Consider the following 26,613-nt stretch of genomic DNA (forward strand, 5'->3'; position numbering starts at 1 on the left):
ACTGCAATTTTTCCTGTAAATTCAGAATATTTCTCCGAGATAGGCGCCCTGACCAGCCCCCTTTACTTTTGTAGGAAGAATACGGATTAAATTAGTTTCCCTTTGCTACTTTAAAGGAAGTTTTCTATTTTGAGCGATGATTTTCAATGCTTTAATGTATTAGATATGTCTCAATGAAAATGTGGAAAATAAAGGGAGACAGGCGACAGAAACTGTAGCTACGCCATTGCCATACAGGGGATGGGGGAGGGGGATACAGCACTGCAAATGGCAACTAAAGCTGTTGTTTTGACGGCGAAGGCGACTATTTTGATGACAAAGGCGAGTATTTTGCAATCAGTTGTAAAATACAGGGAATACTTTAGTAAGTGTAACTAAAATTCGTAAAAAAGCTAGTTTTTTTTTTTTTTTTTCCCTCCCAGGAGAAAAACTTTAAAAAAAATATTAAAAATCGTCTTTAAGTTTACCCTCTAGTTACCACGGGAAAAAAGGAAAAGTTTTACCCCGTTTAATTTTTGAAAACAATCGTTTTAAAAAGTGGGAAAATGAAATGTAATAAAACATTCACGACCAGAAAAAATGGGAAATTTATATTTTTGTATAAAAAAAGTTTCGTAAAGTTTCGTCGCAATCGTAAAAGATCGCAATTTTCGTAACTGGTATCGTTTTTGTGAGTGCGATTTTCATAAAGGATTAGTTTTTGCAATCGCAATTTCTGGTTCTTAACTACTTTTTTTTTTACTGTTTTTTGATTCCTAATTTCTTTTATTCGTACTATACATTCATTTTTTTTTAACGAGAGACTAATTTTTTTTCGATCGGAAATATGAATATCGCTTCGAGCTCTTTTTATACAGTCAGCCTTTTACTGTTGTCTTCAATTAACAATCAGATAGTGAAAAAGATATACTAGAATGTGTCAGTGCTGGTTTCTCTACTGTTTATTCAGGGTTGGGCTAAAATTTGGAAAATGTTTTTTAAAGTTTTCCTTTTTGAAAGTTGATCAGGAGAAAATTTATCCCACGTAGGTCTGTCTTACTTCATGGCATTAAAATGATATGAAAGCAATTTTTTTTTTAAATAGGAGACTATTTTAGAAATTATTTTCTGTATCTGTTAACTATTTTGGAGACTTTTATTCATATTAAAGGCAACAAAAGCAACTAATTTTCGTAGTGGAACTCAGTGATAGCACTGCTCCGCCCCCTTCAGAAAATTTTGAAATTTTACAGTGGAAATGTTAATTGGTAGTTGATTTCAGAGTGATTTTATTGTACTGTTTACTGGAATGATGTGTAAGGACTTTATATCGCTTTTGGGGAAATATATCACAATAGCCATATTTTTTGACTTTATTAGCCATGGTTGTTTCAAAGAAAAAGAAAATTGTAATGTTATACCAATACATACCCAATTACAGAGTATAAAGTTATTATATAATACAGCTCTGGAAAATAATTAAAGGAATGTTTTTATTTGATTTATGTAATTATTTATCATCTTTCTTTTTTAAATGGAAAAATACTTCTTTTTAATTCATGCAGCACAATTTCTCTCGCATTGACGGTGTGTGGTGAACGGGCCACATAATAAGCAGCGTATTATTGCATTTTTTAGTTTACTTTCAAGTAAATTAACTTGCATTTAGCTGTAGGAAAATATAAGTTGTTTTACAATATTCCTGAGGAGAAATATATATTTTCTCCTGATAAAATATATTTCATTTAAATTTTCTTTGAAAATCCAACCAAAATTGTTGGGGGTGCGGTGCACCCCCTGGCACCCCCGTAAATCCGCCTATGAATCTCCCTCAAAAATGTTTCAAAATTTAAATTTCCGAGTACTTTTTGAAAATTAGGAAACTAAAAACGCATTTTGTCTATTTTTGATGATGTACGGAGAAAGGTCAGGTTTGGGGCGCTGGCCCCAAAATACTTTTTGAAAATAAAACTTAGAAACCAAAATATCCTGTCATTATACATTGAGAAGTTAGAAGAGGAGGGGTGCTCTTCTCTACCTCTTCAGCTGTCCAGCCTAAAAATGCACCTTTAGGTAATGTTTGCTTACATTAAAAGAAATGTGAAGGTGCTTAGAATCCTTCCTTCCTGGAAATATTTTGCCTTTGAGGCTCCAAAAATTCGATTTTTAACTATATTTATACATATTTTAGAAAGTGATGGAAGATTCCAAAAACCTCCTTTTAAAGCTATCATCACGGTATAAAAGAGGGAGGGAGGGGGTCCTATCAAAAATCGTTTGTAATTGAAGTCCCAAAAAATTTCATTTAAGTTGCTTTTAAGCAAGTTAAATGTAGTGATAAGGGCTGTATTAACTAGTTTCCGTTGACATGTTTTCCAAATAAAAGACTTAAAATGCAATTTTTTGCTACATATCAAGGCATTTGTGAAAACGCATGGGAAAGGGGAGTTCTCCCCTCGCAATCACAAGTTGCGACAAGACCCTACCCATTGGTTACTACCCTACTCACTTGCTTTTAGTCACGGCTCCTGTCCCTCCAAGTCTACCTCTCCTCTTAAACGGAGACGTGTGTATTAGTTGTGTATGTATAGGTTTTTGTGTGTGCGTAGACCTGTGTGTATGCACGTTGGCGTGTGTGTATATGTGTAAAGGCACTGTGTGTATGTGTGTGACCAAAGACGGTCAAATGAGAACAATAAGCAATCGTGAAAAAAATATGACAACGTATATAAAGTACAAATTGAGAATGGAAAAAGGCTAAAAAAAACCAGCAAACAGCTGTTTCGGCACTCTAAAATACAAGTGCCATCATCAGTGCATTAAAAACGAAGACAGGTTCACCCGACTAAAACACAGTCGAGGCGAACAATGGAATGAGAGACGAGTTGTAAAAGATATGAGAGCAGTACCGGAAACGATGACGTCAAGGTTACGTCAGAACTCCAGAGGACAGTTGCACTCAGGAGAAAACGTCACAGACAAAAAATAAATCAAATAACAGACTTCCAAACATTAGGAAAAGGGGGAGTGCTAGACAAATCATTGACGATTAAATTAGCATTTTTCCATATGTAATATGACTCCCAAAAATCTAAATCATGAATGGACGAACACTCGTGAATAACTTTGGCGGAAGAAAAAATAAAATTATGACCACAGGACCAACAATGTTGAGCAATAGAGGAGCGTTTGAGATCCTGTTTTTTGTCGTAATTTTCGTGTTCTTTTATCCGGAATCGGAGGGATCGTCGAGTCTGCCCAATGTAGGCCAATTTGCACTGGCAGGAAACACTGTAAATGCCCCTTTCCTGCCAGTGCAAATTGGCCTACATTGGGCAGACTCGACGATCCCTCAAATTCCGGATAAAAGAACACGAAAATTACGTCAAAAAACAGGATCTCAAATGCTCCTCTATTGCTCAACATTGTTGGTCCTGTGGTCATAATTTTATTTTTTCTTCCACCAAAGTTATTCACGAGTGTTCGTCCATTCATGATTTAGATTTTTGGGAGTCATATTACATATGGAAAAATGCTAATTTAATCGTCAATGATTTGTCTAGCACTCCCCCTTTTCCTAATGTTTGGAAGTCTGTTATTTGATTTATTTTTTGTCTGTGATGTTTTTTCCTGAGTGCAACTGTCCTCTGGAGTTCTGACTTAACCTTGACGTCATCGTTTCCGGTACTGCTCTCATATCTTTTACAACTCGTCTCTCATTCCATTGTTCGCCTCGACTGTGTTTTAATCGGGTGAACCTGTCTTCGTTTTTAATGCACTGATGATGGCACTTGTATTTTAGAGTGCCGAAACAGCTGTTTGCTGGTTTTTTTTAGCCTTTTTCCATTCTCAATTTGTACTTTATATACGTTGTCATATTTTATTCACTATGCAGTACAAAGTTTTCGACTACTTTTTATGCAATAAGCAATCGTGATTGCTCAAAAATAAAAAAAGCAAAAATGGGAAGAAAAAAAAAGTTGGGGAATTTTATAAGAAAATTTGGCTATTTGGGGGGAAATTTTTTTTTTCAAGAGACAAAAATATTAGAGGAAGTCGATTCATTTTCTGAAAATATTAGTGGAAAAATAATTTTTGAATTTGGGGAATTTTGGTAGAAAACATCGCTTTTTGGAGAAAAATTGGAAGGGAATTGGGGAAATCTGGATTTGACCATCTGGCAACACTGACTTTCGCTAGAGGAACAGCATCGTGAGACCGGCCGGTCGACGATGGTGCTGCAGAGGGAGGCGGGGGAAAATAAAATCATAAGAATTCAAAAGAGTCAAATAAGAACAGTAAGAAATGTGATTGCTCAATATATAGATGGGTCATTAGAATAAATCCAAGGCAACAGTCCCACAACAGCGTCAATGGAATCTTTAAATCCTTATTAGTATTAGAACAACACAGCAGTTAAAATACAAAGTAAAATCTCGATATTAATCCCTTTCCCTTCTAATCTTAAATTATATACATTGGACGTTAAATGCAATTATTGAAGTCGAAAGTATTAATTCGACACAGTAACCATAACTAACTTGAAACTACGTAGGGCAGGGGTCGTCCACAAATGATGTCTCAGTTTGAGAGGAGAGGGAGGACAAGAAGTATGACATCACATGTTTTTTTTTAAACATTTTTATAACAACACAGCGTGACAAGACAAAAGAAGGAGCTGGAGTGTTGGTGAAGTGTGACACTTTGACTTTGGAACAAAGGGGGGGGGGGAGGAGCAAATTCGTTGAAAGAAAGAAAAAAGTGTCACATCATTTAGCTGGACAGAGCTGCTATGCAGAAACAAGGGAATTTTTTGCTTGAGAAAAAAGCATTTATGAGGACAGTCAAAGACAACAGATTTTCTGAGGGAAATTACTCGGATATCTTCATGATAAAGAAGTTGTTTTGCAGAAGTCAGAGTTTTGCATAATATTTAACGGACTTCCTCAAGTTAGAAGAAGAAACTTCAAGTTAAGGTTCCTGTTTCTGCAAATGATCCCCCTAAATCCAAATATGACCACTGTTTTCCCCCATCATGTAACACTTTTTGAAAATGGCTTTTTCATTTATTTTTCAGATTTCGACAGTTCCATATAGATATTATTTTTAGGGCGCATTATATTAAGCATCAACACTCGTCTAGGGTGGCTAGAGAGGTTGAAAATTCACAAGACTGAGCATTTGTATCGAGGAGGGAGATATAGTTTCCATTTCCTTTTTTAGAGCTCGGTCCCTTTGAAATCGAATATCTCCTTGAATTTTCGTCATAAATGTTCCTACTTTTGTGCTTATTTATTTATTTTTTAAATTTTACTCCGGGATATTAAAAGTCCAGGGATTTCCGTATCTCCCTGAAATTTTTTCGAAATCGTAGTTCTGAAAACACATTTTAAGACGAACATTGGTTGAATGTGTTAGGGGGACGAAGATCCCAGAAAATTAAAGAGGGGAAGGGGAGGGGGCGCTTTACCCAAGCAATTTTCGGAATTGAAGTCCTAAAAATGCTAATGGAGGCCATTTTGATGACTTTAAAGCGTGTAGGGATGCGGTTTGGAACACGATTTTAAACAATCTCCGATGATATACGGGATGAAGCGATGAAGAGTTCTGTCTCACGCAGAATGGTTTCGAAATTTAGCTCTTAAAAAGAAAAGGCAGTTGAAGGCCACCCTTTGATGCTGTTAGGGAAAAGGATGACTTTGGTGATGTTAGAGGAAGGGAGTAGGTTCAGACCCCCTCCCTTCCCCATTTTAGGCCTCATCCCTTTTTTTATAGTTTCTAGAGTCTGTCTTCGTTCGAAAGAACCAACCATTCTAATAAACAGACAGACATCGTCTGCTCTGCGATTGATCGCTGTAACTTTCACTATGCATGCGCCTGCGCACATCAAAAGGCATCAAGCGTCAGAAAAGAGAAATAGCCTTGTAGTTACTAAACATCTTAAACATGATTGCTAAGTAAAATTTGTGTGTTGACATACATTTTTTAAATTACGGAGATCGCATTATGGCTGACCCTCTAAGTTTTCTTAGACAGTATAATGTCAACAAGAAACCCATTACTGAAAGGAATAATCAGATTATATTTGGAGAATACTCGTGGCCAAAAACAGTTAAAACCAATTACCTCGTATGGGGGTAAGTACTACATTTAATGATTTGTTCCCAAGTATGCTATGCTTTATTCTGTTTTAATGTTTGTAACATGTTACGTTTATTACATCTTAAATCCTATGTGTTATTGAAATGTGATTTTCAAATATCCTTAGTTCTTAGTTTCGCAGATTGTTTATTAATGCTTGTTTTAAGAAATGTGATTTGCTTAAAAAAAAAAAAAAAAAGATATGTTACAGTTTTATTACATTTTACACTTTTTAATGTGCTGTATAAAAAGTATTTTTCAATATTTTGAAGGAAACTTTTTCATATAAAAAATTTTGAAGAATTTTTCAGATTTCATTATTTATGTATTTCTTTCATTATTTTTGTTATCTGATTCAATCAGGGCCCGAGTAACCAAAAGTGAGATTCAAAGCCCACTAAACTTTGGAGGCCCCTTCTCTATTCTATCATTTTAAGTAAATGCAAAATAGTGTATTAATCTTTGTAGTGTTGGCAGGGCTCTTGTATATAGTTTGCGTGGTTTTGTGCAATTGCATTGTTTGTGCAAGCTTAGCACCACCAATGCTTTTTTCTACAATGTAACACTTTCATAGCTGGAATAAATAGTGTGAAGAGCATAGTGCCCCGTCAGACACACAAACATTCAAAAGAAAGAAGTAGACCATTTACCAAACAATTCTTTTTTCAGTCTGTTTTACTTCATTAGTCAGTTTATTTATCCAAAAAAAAAAAAAAAAAAAAAACCTAGTACCTAATAATACTAAACTTTATGATCAAAAAATAAGCTTTCTTACTCACTTGAAACCAACCAAGTAAGAGAAAGTGTATTAAAGTATCAAAGAGGTTTGTTTTCAGTTAATCATTAATTTTTATTCTCACAGAAATATATGATTTTTTAATACTGTGCATAATTAAAGAAAAAAAAACAACAAATCTGTGCTTCTTAGCAAAATGGAGCCCCAGGGCGATTCCTAATTTGCCTGTGTGGTAATCAAACCCTGGATTTAGTACAAAGCAAAATTTCAATAATTTGGAGGTTGACTACAAATTTTTCTCACCAATACCTCCCAGCTAGCACACGAACATTGGCCCAACGTTATCATATTACATTGGAACAGTGTCAGCATCTTACTTCGGAACGTACCTTAAAACGGTACGTCGGAAAACGGTTATCCAACGGTTGGTTATTGGTTAGTTTCCAATGTTATTCTAATGTAAAATACAACTGTAAACTAACCATTTACAAACGTAATTTCGATGTAAAATACAACGTTTAACCAATGTTATTCCAATATAAAATACAACAGTAAACTAACCATTTAAAAATGTAATTTCGATGTAAAAAGCAACACTAAACCAACATTTTCTAATGTGGTTCCAATGTAAAACACAACAGTAATCTAACACTTTACAAACGTAATTTCGAGGTAAAAAAACAACGCTTAACCTACATTTTCTAATGTTATTCCACTATGAATTTCAACGCTAAACCAACTATCTTCCAATGTTATCTACTTTAACTGTAGCATTTCATTAATAAAATAAGTATTACGAGGTGCTCTTAGAAGAGCGAGTGTAAAGAATAATTTTCAGTCATATTAACATAAAATGATAAAATGGACTGAATTTGATACAATTTATCATTTCCCTATCATTTACAAACGTTTCAATAAAATATGAACAAAAATTAAGATATTGATAATTCTTACCTTTTATTTTTCTGAATAATTACTCGAAAATTATCTTCATAAGCATACATTAGTTTCTTTTTCAGGAAATATTAATTACCAGCAAGGTTATTCTTATGACAGAATAAAATTTTTGACTTTAAAATTCTGCCATGAAAAATAACTGAGCTTGTTTGAAGGTTCAATTTTGCTTTGACCTGAAATAAGAATAAAAATTAAAAAAAAAAAAAAAAAACATACACTTACACATTCAGTTAGTAAATCTTCATAACAATTAAAATGACGTTGGTGAAACTTGAATATCATGAAAAGTACTTATTTTATTGTTTTGCCGAACTATTATACTCTCCCATTTCATTCAAAAGTTCATGTTCATTGATATTTTTTTTTTATTATTATTAGGGAAGGAATTTTAATGTATTTTATCCATCAACAAGAAAAGTTCATTCAAAGACACAATTTTATTTCTATAGTAAATTGCATGTGTAATTTGTATGATTAGCAAACTATTTTAATGCGTTTAAAATCATTGAAGCTAAACAAAGGAACGACACGAAATTCTGAAACGGATTCAAAGCATTAAAAAAAAAAAAATCAGTTCGAATGCTCAAAAATTTTAAGAATTTTGATTCATCGGAGACCCCCCCCCCTAAAAAAAGAAAATACCCCTAGAAACAACCTTCCTCTAAAAGCCCCTGCCAAAACGAATTTGTAGAAAAAGTTCAAGTAGTTTAAAACGAAAAAATCTGGGCCTGTACACCCACAATGATTTGTCGTGCTTGGAAAACAAATAAATGTAGAATGCATTTAATAATCACACACACACACACACACAAAAAAAAAACAATGTTTTATCTTAGTTTTAAATTTATTGAAAAAAAGAAAAAGTTGGAAAAATGAATTGATTTACTTTGAAGGACTTGATTACTTGCGAGGATTGAACACTCGCCGTTAGCAAGTACGACACATGTAAATGTGTATGAGACCCTGGAATGAAGAAGAAAATGGCTATGCCCCGGCGCACTCCTCCCTCACCCCTTTCAAGTCCTGGTGTCTCAACAAAACTGCAAAGGGGGGGGTTTATGGAACGCATTACGCACGCTTCGCGGAACGTGCAAATCAGCAACGAGCTTGCAATAAATGGGCATAAATGTGAAACAGGTTTGAAGGTTAGAAAAAAGTTGGGAATGCGTTTAGTTGGATATAGGTTGGTTTTAAACCATCCTCCGATGCTTCGAATGATCGGATGAGCATATGAAAAAAACCAATATCTAACCAAAACATATTTCTAACCATTGCGATGCATTTTCAACCTTTCTCCAACATAAATCCGATAGTTTGTGCTACCTGGGCTAACCTGGGAATTTTTTTTCTCTGCAACTAACTGTAGGGAAATATATTCACATAAGGAAACCAATTAGAAACAGGGTTGCTTAAAATCATCACTGATTAGGAGCAGCCTAGCTGGCCCAGAGCCTGTTGCTGGTGATCACATTTGTATTCAGAGCAGTGGTTCTCTCAGCGGCCATAGGCTGCGTGGTACTGGGCTGTGGACGATGGTCAACAGCAATAGATAAAACTTGGAGTCTACTATATAAATTTTTGGGTACAGTTTATTACTGGGATGTGGTGTCACTCAAAATCTCTGCATAGGAAGTAGTTAATGTGTAAGACTAGAGTCAAATAGGAAAATACAGAGCTGCCAATTGATAAAAAGACTTTCAACTCTGATCCAAAAATTATGAGTTAGTAACTCGATGTTCAGACTAACTTTTTGAAAACTCACCGCGAGAGCGAATACTATACACAGCAAAATTAATATTGAAGTTTGATGGGAGAAAAAATACAACCTTGAAAAAAAGAATTTGTCGGAGAATGTCTTATTTTTAATATTTGCTTTGCTTGAAACAAACTGATTATGTTTTGCAGCAGCTTGATGAGAATACAAACATTATTGGTCAGACTAATTTGCTAATGGACCCCAAAGCAGAATACTACTAAATTTGCGACGTGCGTCGCAGAACAGATGCCTGAGCTGCAGAACAATTCTGGTCAAATGAGAGAGTTAAACACCGACTAATTTTCTGCAAAAATTCTTGAAAAATCTGTAGAATTTCTGTAGAAACTGTAGATTTTCTATATAATTCTACAGAATTTCTGCTTGTTTCAAGTTAGAAGAAAATCTGAAATTCTAGCAAATTACGCTTATTTTAAATTTACTTTGAACTTAAAGAAATCTGCAAAATTTGCAACATTTAGATATTTGCAGCAATTCTATAGATTTTTGCAGAAAATCATCTTTGACTGTCTGCACTTGCTTTATGTTCTGATTTGTCACATAAGCAGAGGCGTATTTGGATGTGAAGCCACCCCAGACTTTTGAAACTGGCTGCCCTCTAGTTGTGTTAATTTACAGAGTTGGGGAAAAAAAAACGATTTCTGTTTAATACTTAAATCTGATTTTTTAAAAATTTGATTCAGCTTTTTTTTAAAATCATTTTTTTTAATGAAATCTGGTCAAAATCAAGTTTGAAATGCAATAATGATGATCAACATTAAACTAACAAAACTATAATAGCTAATTCCAAGTAATAATAATTATCGTATTGAAGCATTTCATTATAATACTTCATTTATATTTAATTGATGATATTTTTATTTAATTAATTATTTTTTTTATTCTCTATGATTATTCATAAAAATGTCAAACTTTAAAAATAACAGAAGTTTCTGAAGTTTTAGATATTGCTAAATGTAATGTAATAATAATAATGTACTGTTATTACAGTTAGCAAATTACAATTTAAAATTGATTTGAGGTGCGAAACAGGCAATTATATGTACAGTTAGTATGTAAATATAAAATTGGTTGGTCATCCTATGAAAGAACCCGTAAAAGGTCACTCCTATGGCCTTGTGACTAAAAAAAAAAAAGTTTTTTTTTTGGTCAAAAAAAAAAAATAAAAATAAAAATAAAATAAAATAAAATAAAATAAAATAAAAAAAAAGGTATGGGAAAAAGTGCCGCCCCCTTCATCATACCGTCATGGGCTAAAGCGCAGTAAGCCCATACGTAAATACGGCACTGCACATGGGATTAGATTTTTTTCGGCTTTTACCAGAATTTTAGCTTTTTATGTTTGTTTTCAGGCCTGTGTCTGCCCACCCGCAGGGGAAGGGGGTGAAGAGTATGTCCTTGAGGAGCCCAATGGCCCAAAAAAAATGGAAAAAAAAAACTACTACTAAGACTTATTAACATTGCAAATATAGACTGCTGGCCACTGGAGAGAGGCCTTGCAGATTTTGTTGCAAGGGGACCAAAATTTATAGATCTGGACCTGTTTCTTTTGTAATGTTTTTCTCCTTGTTTCACTTTTTAAGACCTCAGAGCGATCCTATATTGCTTATAAATCTGAAAAGATTCTGATTTTTCTTGCATTTTTGGTTCTATTTTTCCTATTTTCCCCCCAATCGATCTTCATCCAGCACAATTTCTTCTATAAACATACGTTTCAGAAGCATGCCAACATTGAAACACGCCTCTTGCCGAAAATTGCGTGTCTTGCTTGAGATTTCAATTCTTTTGCATCCTGAATATATTTCAATTATTTTAAAAGTTTTGAGGTATTTTATTATATACTGCCTTAATTAGGCTTGTTTGTTATATTATTTTAGTGATTCATTTATTTTCTAACATTATTTTAATTGCTCATTCGTACTATGTAAAATCAGCCAAAAAGAAAACCATAGTTTGACACCTAGACTAAGATTTTAATAAAACTTTACATGTTTGCTTTTTTTTTTTTTTTGCATTTGGAGAATCTTACATGGTTTAGGTTTTATAGCTGTTCAAGCTGTGTGGATTTTATAGTTTTTATGATCAATCAATTTTATAACGTTTCTACGTGTACAATGCTAGAAGTACTTGCAGAACAATTTTGGGCAAATGATTTTATGTTGCAGAACATCATAACAAGGTATTCTGCTTTAGAGCTAATAGCTTTTGATATTTTTGAGTTGAACTGCAGCATTGAATAAATGTTGTTATGTTAGTCATGGTTAAAAAAAGCAATTAGCGAAGATATTTTCTTGTCTATTGATTATTTTAAAAAAGAAAGTGAAGTGCAACACAGATTGGTCAAAGCACATAGGTTTATCAACTGATGGGTAACTACTATGTCAGTTGCTCCCTTCGATCAGTTTACCCATTGTTGGGAATATAGAGAGGATCTTGCAGTTATAAAAGTTTGGACGAGTGTTTGAAAAAAAGAAGAAAAACCCTTGAAGATGTCGTAAAAATTGTTGATTGTGATGTGGAATATTTAAAAACTCCAACATTGTTTTGTGTTTTTTCTGATGAAACTTGCAGCCAACACAAACAACTTATAGCTCCATGCAAAGTTCGGTGGCTGTTAACAAGTAAAGTGCTGACAAGATTGTGATTTGGATCAGTTCTCATATGGAGGGAGATTTTTATGTATAACTTACGCAAATTACAGCTGTAGCATACACATATTTTCGTCATACGATAACACCTATATACGTCATACATGCATTAGGTGTCTATTTTTCCCTAGATTTTACTTGCATATTTAGTACTTAATGGTCCGCAATTTTTTTTTCACTGTTGGTGGGCTGCAGACCTAAAACGGTTGGGAACCGCTGATTTAGAGGGAGCTCAATGGTCTCAAAGTTTAGAAAAATCTTTAAAATTAAGATTAGATATAACAAACATAACTTATAGATTTCAAACAATTTTTTTGCCATATTGCACTTAAATAACTAAGTTGTTACATTTTAGAAGTAAAATGTTGGTTTTACTTTTTTTCTATTGTAGCTGTAGAAATATGTTTTTGATCCAAACTATGCATTGTGTGTGTTCTTTTTGGTTAGGTAAATCAAGTCCATAAAAAACTCAAAATAAATTCCCTCCCCCCATTTCTTATTGTTTCAAAAATAAAGTTTTCATCAAGCAATATGATTTGCTAAAAATATTTAAAAAATTATGCCAAGAGCGCCAATGCTCTTCACCAATTTTTACTGAAGGACAGCAGCCTCTCTGTATCCATAATTTTCTGTGATTGTCATGACCAGTAAAAGTATGATATGTATTGCAGCCGTGGTTTAAGTACCTTCGATGAAGACTCTTCATTGAAGAGTCGAAACAGATTCAATTGGGTTCTGATAAGTACGCAAAATATTTGAAAAGCTATTTCTTTCTTGATGCATTCCCCAAAATTTTCTTGCTTATCTGTACTCTATAATATTTATTTTATAGGGCAGGAAAAGATGGAACTGCTAAGGAATATTACACTTTAGAGTGTTTGTTATTTTTGTTGAAAAATGTACACTTGTCTCATCCTGTATATGTTAGGCAAGCTGCTGTAAGTATTTTGTAATTCACTTATTCAAAATTAAAATTGTAAATTTTATGATTCTGTGCATTTTAAAATTGCTATTACATTATTTTTTAGACTGAAAACATACCTGTAGTGAGACGTCCTGACAGAAAGGTATGCTTCTTTTTTTAAAAAACTTTTCAATCATCAAAAATTAATTGGTATTTTATAAACACAGTAAACTCCCGATTGAATGTGGAATAGGGTAGCATAGTATATGCAGATTTGCAAATTTTGTTGGTAATCCGCATCATAAGTTAAACTCCCTTCCAAAACTCCTTCAGGGGAAAAAAATGTTTTTTTTTCCTTTTTTTACAAAGTTTTCTGTTTTTTTTCCCCCGACTTTTTTTATCTCTAGTCTTATGTCATTTTCAGAATCTTAAATTTTGATAACTAAGGTTCAATGCTATGTTAAGCTCTTCTGTTTGCTTCTTCTGTAATTGAGACTTAAATATTTTTTAGTTAGTTAAAGTACTGTATGAAGAAGTTAACATTGAAATCGTGCTTGTGTATACAAGGTATGATGCAGAAGCTTCAAGACTGATTTTTTTCCGAAAAGGAGATCTCACGCGGACTGGTGCGGCCCGACTAGGGGAAGTAGTGTGGGGTTTCGGTGAACGAACAGAAGCTGCAACAGTTGGCTTCGGAACATTGGGCATCACTTGCTGTGTGAATGCTTGCCATTGACCTCAGTCAAAAAGTGGGAGATACGAAAATGGCATTTACGCTCGAGTGCTCTGCCGCTTGAGGGATCAAGTCCGTCGCGTCCGTCTGGCGATCAAGGGCGATTGCATTCTCTACTACAACAACGCACCTGCTCATACGATGTGCGCTGCCGCCAAAGTTTTGGTCAAGTTCAACACTGCCCCAGCCACCCTACAGCCCCGACTTGGCTCCTAGTGACTTTTCCTCTTCCCCTAATCAAGACAGGCATAAATAAAGAAGCTATTTAACTCCATTGACGCCACCCTGCAGTCTTCAACGAGAGTCATTAACAACATGTTGCCCGAGGACTTCCAGAAGAGCTAGGAACAATGGAAAACGCACTGGCAGTGCTGTGTTGGTGCTGAAGGATCATATTTTGAAGAATTTGAGTCCACTATACTTAAATATCCAATAAATTTCGAGTTCTGAGGTCAGTCTTGATACCTGCCAATTCTTGATTCTGCTCACGGAGGTGAGGAATTTTCCATTAATATAACCTAATAGATAAATTTTTCAGGGAAATTTTTTTTTCTTCGTTGCAACAATCTGCATATGTTAAACATATGAAAACATGTTCACTTCTTTTTTTACATTAATTTACATCCCTGAAATTCAAGTTCACAGAGGTGAGAAGTCAGAATAACAACGCTAAGTTTTTAAAGCAAAATCTATCTCCTTGTTTTTTGAACAAAATCTCACAACTTCAACTATGGCTGAAAATAAACAAGTAAATACTTGCATCATGGAAAATGAAATTTGATGTCATTACTGCCATTTGTTAATGAGGAATGGCATTTTGTATTTAGGTAATGAAGGTGAGGATTTATTGTGTGACATGACTCCTGGAGCGTTACTCTGGATGTCTCTAGAACTTCAAGTGACGTCTATTTCTCCCTCACGACAAGGGAGGATCGGTGAGAAAATAGTCGGTTGCCACATTTCGTGCTACGCTCAAACCTTCTAGTGAGGAATTTCTCCCCTTCGCTCTGCAACTGGAGACGGGGAAACGATTGACCAATCAAATGACTCCATATCTCACCTCACTAGCGTTTATCCAAACAGTTACACGTGTTTTATTAGTTTAACTCGACTTTATTTCTCTGTAATGGGTGAATCACAAAGGCGCATTTTAGTAAGAAAGCGGATGGGGGGGGGGGGGGGGGCATAACCCCTTACACAGGGATAAATTAATTTTTCATTTACTATTTTTTAGTTGACTCCTTTGTGACATGCAACATTTTTTTTAGTTTTTTACAAAGAGCACACTAAACAAAGCATATTTGCATGAAAGCATTTTTCTTTGCTAAAGAAGTAATCCTGGAGTTGTTAGGAATAATAAAATACATACTTAATTCACCGTTTGCGAACTCAAGGAAAGGTAACATTGCGGTTTGTCCAGTAATTTTTTGTTGATGGGATCAAAAATTTACATTTTTAAAAATATGTGTAGAAGTACCTAGAAGAGCCATATTAATCCGAAGCTATTTGCGAAATGCTTGATTTATTTCTCAGCTTATAAAAAATGCAAAATGAAAGAAATCACATGGTAATTTCTTGGAAAAACCATAATGTTAATGCAAACGGTATGTAGTATCAAAATATCTCAACTGTATCATGGCTTTAAGAACAAATCAGCAACTGCTTTGAAATTTGCAAACAAATAGTTTCTGAATTCTTCAGTTAAGCTTATATGTTATACAGCTTATGATTTTTACAATTTTATAATATTTTATAGTTGAAATATGAACTAATTTAAAAAACTCAAATGAGGTATGAGTTTATTTAATAATAATCTTTCCAGATTTCTGAAATGTTCAACCGGGACACCGAAATGGATGGTCCCCCCCCCCCCCCCCGTGTCAAGTATTCAAAAGGGTACACACCTGTGGATGATTTTCGGAGTGTACGGCATTTTATTCTCAGTGCTATGAATAAATGGTTACTAACTATGAACATAAAACAGATGTAATAAAAAATGACATAAGCAGATAAACTTTGAACATTTCATTTCCGAGATGTAAATATTTGCAATTTATTTGAGCTAGAAAAACACTTTGAATGAGAAATAAAAAATTGAACATTATTTAGATATACTTTTCATTTTATAAGACTTTTTTGGTTTACATCATGTTGTAAAAATTTTCACAAACTAATCCGGCTCTAATTTTATAAGTCAATGTTACAAATGATAAAGTAATCTTTCTAAATAATCCTTCACACTCAATTATTTTTAAACCTTTTTGGTGATTTATAAACAAATTTATCTTTTATTAGGACGTGAAGTAAACCTACCGGAATGCCGGAATTTTGTCTGAAAACCGGAACCGTCCCGGGCAAACCGGGAGGTCTAGCAAGCCTATTTAATAACCATGCCCTTATGTTATAATCATTAAAACAATGTTCTTTATTAAAACCGCTCATTTTATAGCATCTCGGCGAAAGTATCCAGGGTTTAGCATTTAATTTTTTCGAAATGTTGAAGATATTTTACGCCCCTGTTCAAAAATATATTTTGAACAGGGGGTGAATAAGCCAGTGAATAATAATATTTATGTAGTATATTAATCGGTCTTAAGGGGATCTTCAAAATCATCTAAAAAGTAAAGTCATGAAAACTTGTTAGTGAAACAGTGTAAGGACGAGGGGGAGGGGAGGCACTTTTCAACTTCCGGGGGCCCCTTCAAAAAAATGTTCGTATATCACCTCTCCCAGTGAATCAGCTACACTTTTATCATAAAAAGGGACTGAAAGAAATGTCAGAATCAACAATGCCGTCACCAGATTTTTGTATCAGGGAGGGTTTTACCAACACATTTCTCGTGAAACCTATACTAGACTTATAAAATTTGATTTTGTTCGCATATTATATTGGTTTTTGTTACAATGTGTTATTTAAATGAGGGTAAGGGTACCAGTATAAGCAAATATAAAAGGGGACTTTTCCATGAAATGAAAAAAAAATTATGTAACCACCCCCATTAAATGTTCGATGTCTATTTAAAAACTCAAAAAAGGGGGGGGGGGGGGGGAGAAATGAAATAGATTTGTGTACTCCTGTATATGCACTCAAACTGATATTTCTTAAATTCATACTGTTTGACACTTTTAAAAAATGTAAAATGTAGAGTTTGGCTCTTGTAAATTAAAAAAGCTTTGACGTTTTTGTTAGCGTCAGGTATTCAAACCTGAAGAGAACTAATGTTTTAAAAGAAATGATATTCACAATGATAATAATAAAAATAAAGACTGCAGAAAAAGCACTTAGTTTGTATCGTTAAAAAATATTTTTATTTTTTTAAATGGAATTTAAAAAATAATAATAATAAAAAATAAAACAATAAAAAGAAGTTTTCAGCAAAACAGTTTTATAAAAACCATATTTTTGCTTTGTTTTGAAATTTTTTTAGGGGGCTGGAACCCTAAAACCCGCTTAATTACGGACATGGGAATCAAGAAACATCAGTTTAAAGTTATTATAGTCAGAAATGGAAAACAACCACTACTTAAATGCGAATAAATTAACTGCAAAATATTAAGCATTAGATCGACAGAGAAACTAATCACAATTAGTTGAAAAACTAAACGCTGCAGGAGGTGTTTAAAAAAAAAAAAAAAAAAGTGAAATCCTTGCAAAAGATAAATTTTTTAATATTACTACCGTTTTTGAATGCACCGTTTTTCTAAAAGTCAATTAATGTTATCAGTTTTAAATTTGTAGCTTAAGTCAGGATATATTTATTAAACTACTTTATAGACGAACAACAGTGGCTTTCAATCTATTTACAATTACATAACTTAGGTGGTAAAAGTGCTTAAAAGGTACCCAATTTTATTTCCATTAAGGTTTGAATTTGATAGTATTTTATTTAGCTGTTTGTTTATATTTGGTATATAAAGCTAAAGAAAATTATTGTGGGTTAAAAGTCAATTATAAATAACTGACTATTTGGAATTATAGACTGAAGTTCAAGTTTTAAAAAGCTTTTAAAATCATGGCGCAGAGTACTTTCCTTAATAATTTTCATCAAAAGCGAGTCAGTCAAAGCGAGAAATCAGCGTAAACAAACAATTCTCTCTACCGAAAAGGCGAACTCACCGGCTTTTTACCAGTCTAGAACTACACGCTAGTCAAACAAGGTACCGACGCGTAAACGTGCTTTAGAGCGTAGTGCAAAATTCTAGCTCACGAGTAATGACGTCACGCGGGAGAAAAAACTGGTTTTCTCTCTACCGACTTCATTCTAGAGAGATCCAGAGTAATGCCCCTGATCCTACTAAAACAAACTAAAACACACTACTAAAAAATTAAATATAATTAAATAATTAGTATTTGAGACACTTGTGAAAGGAATCTATACTAATATTCAGGGCTCCCGAATGGTCTGCTTTTCCCGCCAAAGTCCGTTTTTTAGGGTAAAGTCCGCTTTAGACCGCTTTTTTAACATTTTGGTCCGTTTAGTCCGCTTTTATATTGTTTTTACTCAAAAATCAGATTTTAAAAATTTTCATTACATTAAAAGATACTGTGTGCTGACGTTTGTTACGCCAGAACACGCGGCCGCGGCGCCGTTTTTCTATTGAACCTGACTTTCTGGCATTATTTCGCCTCAGATTGACGGTTTTGATTGACGGATTGAGATTTGGGGGAGGAGTTACATGACGTCAAATCATAGCATTTTGCTACAGATATTTCTCACGGAAGAATGCTTCATCAGTGCAATTTTCTGAACTTGTGTTCAATATGTAGCATCGCGAAAAATTACTTTCTGTGTATGCGAGTTCAATCTCTTTGCATCTTGTTAATATTTTGATATTTTTGAACAATCAGAATTTATTTTAACATTCATTAACTTAGATTAGCTTATTTTATGTTTAATTAAAATAGATAATAAACTACTTTTTTTTTTCGCAACTATGGTAACATCAAATTTTTTTGGACTTCACCAAAAATTGCTTGCTGGGTTTTGAGATTTCAATCTCTTTGCATCTTAAAAATGTTTTGACATTTTTGGCAATCAGAAGTAATTTTGACATAACACCTCCTTAGATTCGCTTATTTTTTGGTTAATTTTAATAGACAATTAACTTTTTTATTTTTGGAACCATAGCAACATTGAACTTTCTCGCACTTCGCGGAAAGTGCTTGTCGTGTTTGAGATTTCAATCTTTTTGCATCTTGTAAATAATTTGATATTTTTGACAATCAGAAGTTATTTTGACACACTCCACCATAGATTAGCTTATTTTTTGTTTGATTTTAATAGGTAATAAACTACTTTTTTTTTTCGAAACCATGGCAATGTTGAACTTACTCGTACTTCGCAGAAAATTGCTTGTCGTGTTTGAGATTTCAATCTTTTTGCATCTTGTTAATATTTTGATATTTTTGGCAATCGGAAGTTATTTTGACATACGCCACCATAGATTAGCTTATTTTTTGTTTAGTTTTAATAGATAATAAACTTTCTTATTTTTGAAACCATAGCAGCATTGCATGAACTCGAACTTCGCGAAGAATCGCTTCTTGTGTTTGAGATTTCAATCTTTTTGCATCTTGTACATATTTTGATATTTTGCGCAATCGGATGTTATTTTCACATATGCTATCCTAGACTAGCGTATTTTATGTTCAATTTTAGTCATGTTTAGTTTTTGAGAATATTTATTTTTTTTTTTGGAATTATGCCAACAGTTACATCGCGAAAATTTGATTCTCGTGTTCAAGATTTCAATCCTTTTGCATCTTGTAATTATTTTAATATTTTTGAAAATTGGAAGCTGTTTTGACATGTGCTACCTCAAATTATATTATTTAATTTTATTTTTAAAAACTAAAACTTTATTTTAATTTTTTTTAAATACTCATTATGAGTATTTTCAATTTGAAAATATAGCTCTATGAATCTGAACTTACACATTTATTTATTACATTAAGTTACCCAGTAAAAGCAAGCTCTAATTTACATTTAGTGTATTTATCGCTTAAGTAGCATTTGTATATTTTTGGGTGTGGTGACTTTATAAATAATTTTCTTTCTCACAAATTTTTATACATACTTGAAGACAGTTACAACATTTTTTGGTGCCCGAACAGTTAATACATACATATGAAGAAATGATTTTGGATACTTAGCATACTAATAAATGATTTGCAAACCTCTAATATTTTTTAACTTAGTCAGTCAGTAGCGTAGCCAGAAATTACCTCCTGCTTTGGTATTTGGTCATAAACTCTCATATGTATATAAACTTACCATATTTAGGCTGGAAATATGTGTAAAAACCAAGGGCTGTGGAGGGGGACCTAACAGACTCGAAACTATATCTTCTTCTCTTGCTGTACCTTATATCAAAATGAATGGGTCGTTTCCAAAATTTTAAAAGTATTTTTTTTTCTGAAAAAGCATGCTTAAAAACATAGGATCTGAACATTTTTTAAATAATTTCTTTAAGTTTAATATTTTTAAAAAATTACTTAAATCGGTGCGCTTTCATTGTTTATACTTCTGTCGTGTGAAATGAAATGATGAAATGCCATTCAGTGTTGCCATTCACAGTACAAAATATTTAATTCGCATCTTTACTCACAAAGCATTGGCAATGATATGGTTGATAGCAAACGAAGAGCGCAATTTTAATTCGCTGCTTGATTATCATGGCCACGCCTTGTTTGAAAAATTGGACATTTAAAAAAATTAATTAAAAAAAAAAAACTGTTGGGAAAATGAAAGTATTTTCTGAGTTCATGTTATTTTTTTCCCCTCATTCTATCCATTTCAATGACTAAAAGTAGTAGTTTGACTGAATTAAATCATCCCATTCCCTTTAAACTGGTTATGTGAAAAATTTTGTAAACTACTATGTGCTAAGGTGTTTACTGTAATAACTGTATCTAAAAGGTCTTTATTAGGTATGCACTGATTCATCTGTCACTTAGGTGATTATTTTTAATTACTCAGTTTTTACCTGTTAATTAGTAGAAAATTTATTTTACAATTAAAGTTACTCTGTATGATGGTCAGTTACATGCTTGCTTGTCACCCCCCCTCCCTCCCATCCAAATGTGTGTGTAAATAATATAATTCAATGGATAAAAAGTTCAGTTGTACAGAAGGTGATAAGGATTTATCATTAAAAATCATTATTATGGTTAATTAACGAATTATCTTCACGTTTTAGTGCCAGGCAGCTAATTTGCCTTTTCGTGCTTCCCTGGGTTTAACTATGAATGGTCCTCCCTAGGTCCTCTTTTTAATCCTAACTGATCCTCTTAGGTCCCCTTTTTGATTCAAAGTGGTCCTCTTTTACCCTTTTCTATGGCTAAAATATGTTAGGAGCCCTGATATTATAAAGAGAGAGGGTGGATTTTTGTGTGTTTATATGTTCGAGGTAATCTCCAGAACCACTGCACCTATTTGAAAAATTCCATCACTATATGAAAGGTGCTTTCTTACTGAGTGACATAGGCTATACTTCGAAAAAATCCAATAAATAGTTCTTTTTTTATGCCAATTTCGGCCCAAATTTCACATAAAATCCCGAATATGGGAGTGAAAATGGAGGTGAATATGGGAATGAGGTAATGGAGGTGAGGATTTATTGTGTGACATGACTCCTGGTCCTACTAAAACAAACTAAAACACTATTAAAAAATTAAATATACGTAAACAATTAGTATTTGAGACACTTGTGAAAGGAATCTATACTAATATTATAAAGAGAGAGGGTGAATTTTTGTGTTTATATGTCCAAAGTAATCTCTGGAACCACTGCACCTATTTGAAAAATTCCTTCACTATATGAAAGGTGCTTTCTTACTGAGTGACATAGGCTATAATTCGAAGAAAATTCGATAAATAGTTGTTTTTTTAAATTCCAATTTAGGCCCAGATTTCGCATAAATTCCCGACTATGGGAGTGAAAAATTACATGCACACATTAATATTATGTATCGTTAAAAAGGGTAGACTTTTCGTTGTTCTAAACAATTTGTTTCAGTGCTCTAACTTAATTACAGCGGGAGTAATATGCGTTTTTAGCTCGAACTTTTTTAGGTTTAGCTGAAATTTAGGCACTACTTTCTTCATTAAATCTATCAATAAAAAGTGAAGGATTTGTCTCACAATTTCCTTTTTGACACCATTGCAAAAAGCAACATTTTTTACTCCAGATCTGTCTCGACCTGTGGTCGAAAAACTTAGCTTCTATCTTCAAAAAGTTACAAGCGTTTTTAAATCAAATTCGAAAAATGTCAATTTAATTCAGGTTGTTAACTTTTTTATTTTCGCGTTTCCACGGTTAGGCTTCTTGAATCCATTGTTTCTTTCCTTATTTTGCATTTAAATTCTTAAACTTATTTTATTTCGTTTTTCCATGGTTACGCTTTTAAAATCCATCTTTCACATTTTAGTTTCTTAAAAGTATTTTAATATCTGTCGTCATTGTTTGGAAGGGTAATTTTGCATGGTGTTTTTTTTTTTATTTTTTATTTAAGTCTGATTGTTGAGTATATGTCACTTGACACAATTTTTATTCTCAAGGTAGACCGGGCAACGCAGCTCTTAGTATATAAAGATTTGAAAGCTACTGTTAATGTGATTTTGTACTTTTTTGTTTGTTTGCGAGACATTTCTTATTGCCGAAGAAAAAAACATCCGCTTCACTCTCAAAAAAGCTGGGTTCCGTTATTGTGGTCGCTTGGCGCATTAGGCACTGAGCAGTTCAATCTTGGATTATTGTTTTAAAGCAACCGTAAATGTAATTCCTTGTTTTGGCGATTTGTTTTGAAAAAAAGAAACTTTTGATTTGTTTTTATCCGAGTGAAATGTACGACATTTTCTATTTTTTTTCTGACGATGATTTTTTAATGTTCCACTGGATGTTTTTTTTTCGTTAGACAGATGGATTATGATAACGTGGTTGCTGGGCGAGTTTGGCGATAAACAATAGAGTTGCGGAACTATTTTTACATTTGAAAGATATTATTTGATGCATTTTTTGTTTATTTGGCGAAATATTTTAAATTGCAGTAAAAACCGCTTCACTCGCTAAATAGAGTTTTAAAGCAACTGTAAATCTAATTTAATGATTTGATGAAAAGTATTAAATTCCAAAGGAACTTTAATAGTTTTTTTTTTTTTTTGAAAAGGTGTGTATGCATTTTATACAAAGAAAAAATGATCATTTCACATCAGAGGGGGAAGGACGTCAATTTTTGTTATTCAACGGACTTCCATTAAATTTTTAGCATGGGCATCACTGTGTGGGTACTGCTAGTAATAAATAAATAAGTGTACTTATAATTAAACAAGTTGTTAACCAACATTAACAGTCACACAAGGTGTGTGACATGCCACAGAGGTGAGTATTCCCATGTTGTGAACAAAAATATACTAAAATAAAAATTATTATTAAAAAATTGTTAGTAGGTTTAAATAGATATATTTTTTATGAAATTAAAAATCATTGTTATATGAATTGTTCCTTAACGTTTTTACTGTATAAGTCATATGACAGAAAAGTTACTTTTTGCAAAATGACCCATATGGAATGGTAAGGAAAGTTGATTTGAAAAATTGGTGACCTCCTGATAAATACATGATGTAATTGTCCTATTCAATGGGAATATCATGAAATGAAATTGAAGGCATTTAATTTACCCTTTTTACAACACAAGGCTGATTTGAAAAATTGCCGACCTCCTTATAAATACATGATGTAATGTGTCCTATTCAATGGGAATATCTTATCATGAAATGAAATTGAAGGCATTTAATTTCCTTTGTTACAATGCTGTACTGCTCACAGAATTAACTTGTAAATATATTTCATACATTTCATTTTCTGCTCATTTGAAACTGCTTTTAATTTTTATTTGGCACATTTTGGCCTTCAAAGAAAATTCATTTGTTGAAGTCGTTTTTTTCTTATGAAATAAAATACTTCACTTTTAGGAACTACTTGCATACTTAAATGGAGAAACAAGTACTTCTGCCAGCATTGACAAAAGTGCTCCTATTGAGATACCATCCACAGGTAAACATTCCATAATCTATGAAGATAATATTTTAAATTAAAATTTTTAAGATAATCATTAAAGATAGCTAAATTTCATTTTCAAGTAAATAATTTTGATTAAAAAAAAGTATTTTTAGATGAAGTGAAACTTGTGTATAGCGATACTGTCTATAACAAGAAACCTGTCTATAACGATATTTTCCTTGGTCCCAGAAAAATCAGCATGAATAATCGAACTTTCTATAACTATAACTTGTCTATAACAATACTTTTTTAGGTCCCAACAGTATCGCTATAGACAGGTTTTACTTTATTTTAAAATAACACATAAAAATCGTTAGGTCTGAAAGCAGTAATGTATCCATAATTGTTTCTGAGTCTAAGAATATTGTGAAAGACTTTTATGTAAAAATGAGAGTTTTAGAAAAATGACTTCCTCCCTTTATGTAGGTTTATTAGTGTGTGTCTTTTAAACAAAATTTTTAAAATTTTCTGTAAGTATCAAAAAGAAAAGGAAAAAAAAAAGATAGAGAGAGAATATGTTTCAATGTATTCAAGTTCCTTCACCAATTCATTCTCTCCCTAAAAATGTCATCACACAATTCAAATATTTTTGAATTTAAATCTTTTTATTTTTCCAGTTAATCTATTTTACTTGTTTATCCTGAAAATTTAACAATTTTCAAGATATTCAAAATTTTTAATGAAAATAAAATATACAGTTGGATCGCGGATTTAACGAATTCATCGGGACCGAAACTTTTGTACGTCAAATCAAGGTCATTTGTAATATCGGGGTGGAAAAGAATGAAAAAAAAACACTTACCTTATCTAAAAACCCCTAATAAGCAACTGGGCAAAAATATCCAAAATTAGAAAGTTTACACTTTTTATTTAGCATTCCATGACTTATTACACGCTAGTTAATTTGAAATTTAAACTATTGAATAATAGATGTTGGGACAACTTCCGTGATACTTAACTCGAAATAGTTTTCTTTCGACTGTATGGAGAAAAAAATACTGTATCTTTTGCAGCCTACTGCATGAGATATGTTTTTACAGTTTCCAGGCCATATAAAGCATTTGAAAAAGTAACAGTTTTAAAGGGAGTTTCACTATCACTTTCAGCATTAGAATCACTATTTGTAGGTTGCCCCATCGCCCTTGCCCATCAAAAATTGCTAATTGCAAAAAAAAAAAAAGTATTTTTCTGCTTCAGACAATATGGACGTAACATTTAGAAAACAATCCAATATTAACTAATTCAAATTAACAAAAAAAAAAAAAAAAAATTTTTTTTTTTAGGCTGTTAAAATAATTTGTTACTTCAGGGCTTATTATTTGGTAAATAGGGGTTTTTGCCTTCATTTTAGGCAGGGAAAAAGAAAAATTTGCTAAATCGTGAAATTCGTCAAATAGAGGCTTGTTAAATCAGGGTCCGACTGTATTAATAAAATGACAAGTTAAAAAAGCATCTCTAAAAGCATCTTTTTCTGGAAGCAATGAATGTTGACTTTGATTGTAGAATACTATGCTCTTTATTTTCGAACCTTTTGTTTGCTAATAAATTTTTTAGCCAAGTCCAGAATTCTAACTAACAGTTGGAAGTTTGGACATAATTTTTGACCTTGTCCTTTTGCTACTCATGCATTTCCTGTTGACTTTTGTTGGTATTTGTTTGTACAGTCGGACCGTGGTTTAACAAACCTCTATTTAACAAACTTCGTAATTTAGCGAATTTTTCTTTTTTTCCAACTGAAATGAAGGCAAAAACCCCTATTTACAGAATAATAAACCCTGAATTAACATCCGCTGAAAAAAATATATATTGGTAATTTTAGTTAGGAAATATTGGATAGTTTTCCAAATGATGCATCCATTTTGTCCGAAGCAGAAAAAGACTTTTCTTGGATCAGTATTTTTTAAAGGGCGAGTGGGCAACCAATGAATAGCGATTCTAATGCAGAAAAGGATAATGAAACTCCCATTAAACCTGTTACTTTTTCTAATGCTTTACATGGCCTGGAAACTATAAAAACCTATCTCTTACAGCAGACTGTAAATAAAACAGTATTTTCTTCTCTACATAAAGTCGAAAGAAATCTATTTCGAGTCAAGTATCAAGGAAATTGTCAAACATGTATAACTCAGTTCTTTAAAATTTCAAATTAACTGGTGTGTAATTAGTCGCGGAATGCTGAATAAAAAGTGTCTACATTCTAATTATAGATATTATTATGCAGTTACTTATTAGGGCTTTTAGATAAAGTAAGTGCTTTTTTCCCCTAATCCCAATATTACGAATAACCCTGATTTAGCGTTTAAAAGTTTTGATCCCGATGAACTTGCTAAATCTGTTTTCGACTGTATTAATTAAATTCAAGGTTCATTATTATGATGCGAAGTGCCATTTTAAAAACATGTTACTTTTAAAATGCTTCAAATAAGTGTTTTTATGTGTATTTTTTCTACATGATTTAAATGGTTTCTTAAATGTAAGTTTTGTTAAGAAAAGAGTTCCTAAAATTGGCATATTTTACAGTTAAGCATGTTTATGAAGAACAGAATCAACAAGAAGCTGTCAAAAAACCTCGCCTTGAAGTAATCTTTTTTTCTTTTTTGCATTGACTTGTAAATTATTGTAAACTTATGTTTGATCTTAGAATTGTGTTGTAGCCTGAATTTATTGTTATATTTTTTT

General features: G+C 32.7%; 1 protein-coding gene across 1 annotated transcript in view; it reads left to right on the plus strand.

Annotated features, from left to right (window-relative positions):
- Positions 1-5,888: 5,888 nt before the first annotated feature.
- LOC129232088 (parafibromin-like) overlaps positions 5,889-26,613 on the plus strand; it is a gene marked incomplete at its 3' end in the record, with an annotated part of 32,796 nt that continues 12,071 nt past the window's right edge. Inside the window, exons 1-5 of the mRNA XM_054866326.1 lie at positions 5,889-6,116; positions 13,068-13,173; positions 13,264-13,302; positions 23,847-23,928; positions 26,455-26,513. Of these exons, the coding sequence (XP_054722301.1) occupies positions 5,986-6,116; positions 13,068-13,173; positions 13,264-13,302; positions 23,847-23,928; positions 26,455-26,513 (417 nt within the window). The remainder of the gene's footprint in view (positions 6,117-13,067; positions 13,174-13,263; positions 13,303-23,846; positions 23,929-26,454; positions 26,514-26,613) is intronic.

Source organism: Uloborus diversus, unplaced genomic scaffold, assembly GCF_026930045.1.
Source record: "Uloborus diversus isolate 005 unplaced genomic scaffold, Udiv.v.3.1 scaffold_1058, whole genome shotgun sequence".
Classification (NCBI taxonomy): Eukaryota; Metazoa; Arthropoda; class Arachnida; order Araneae; family Uloboridae; genus Uloborus; species Uloborus diversus.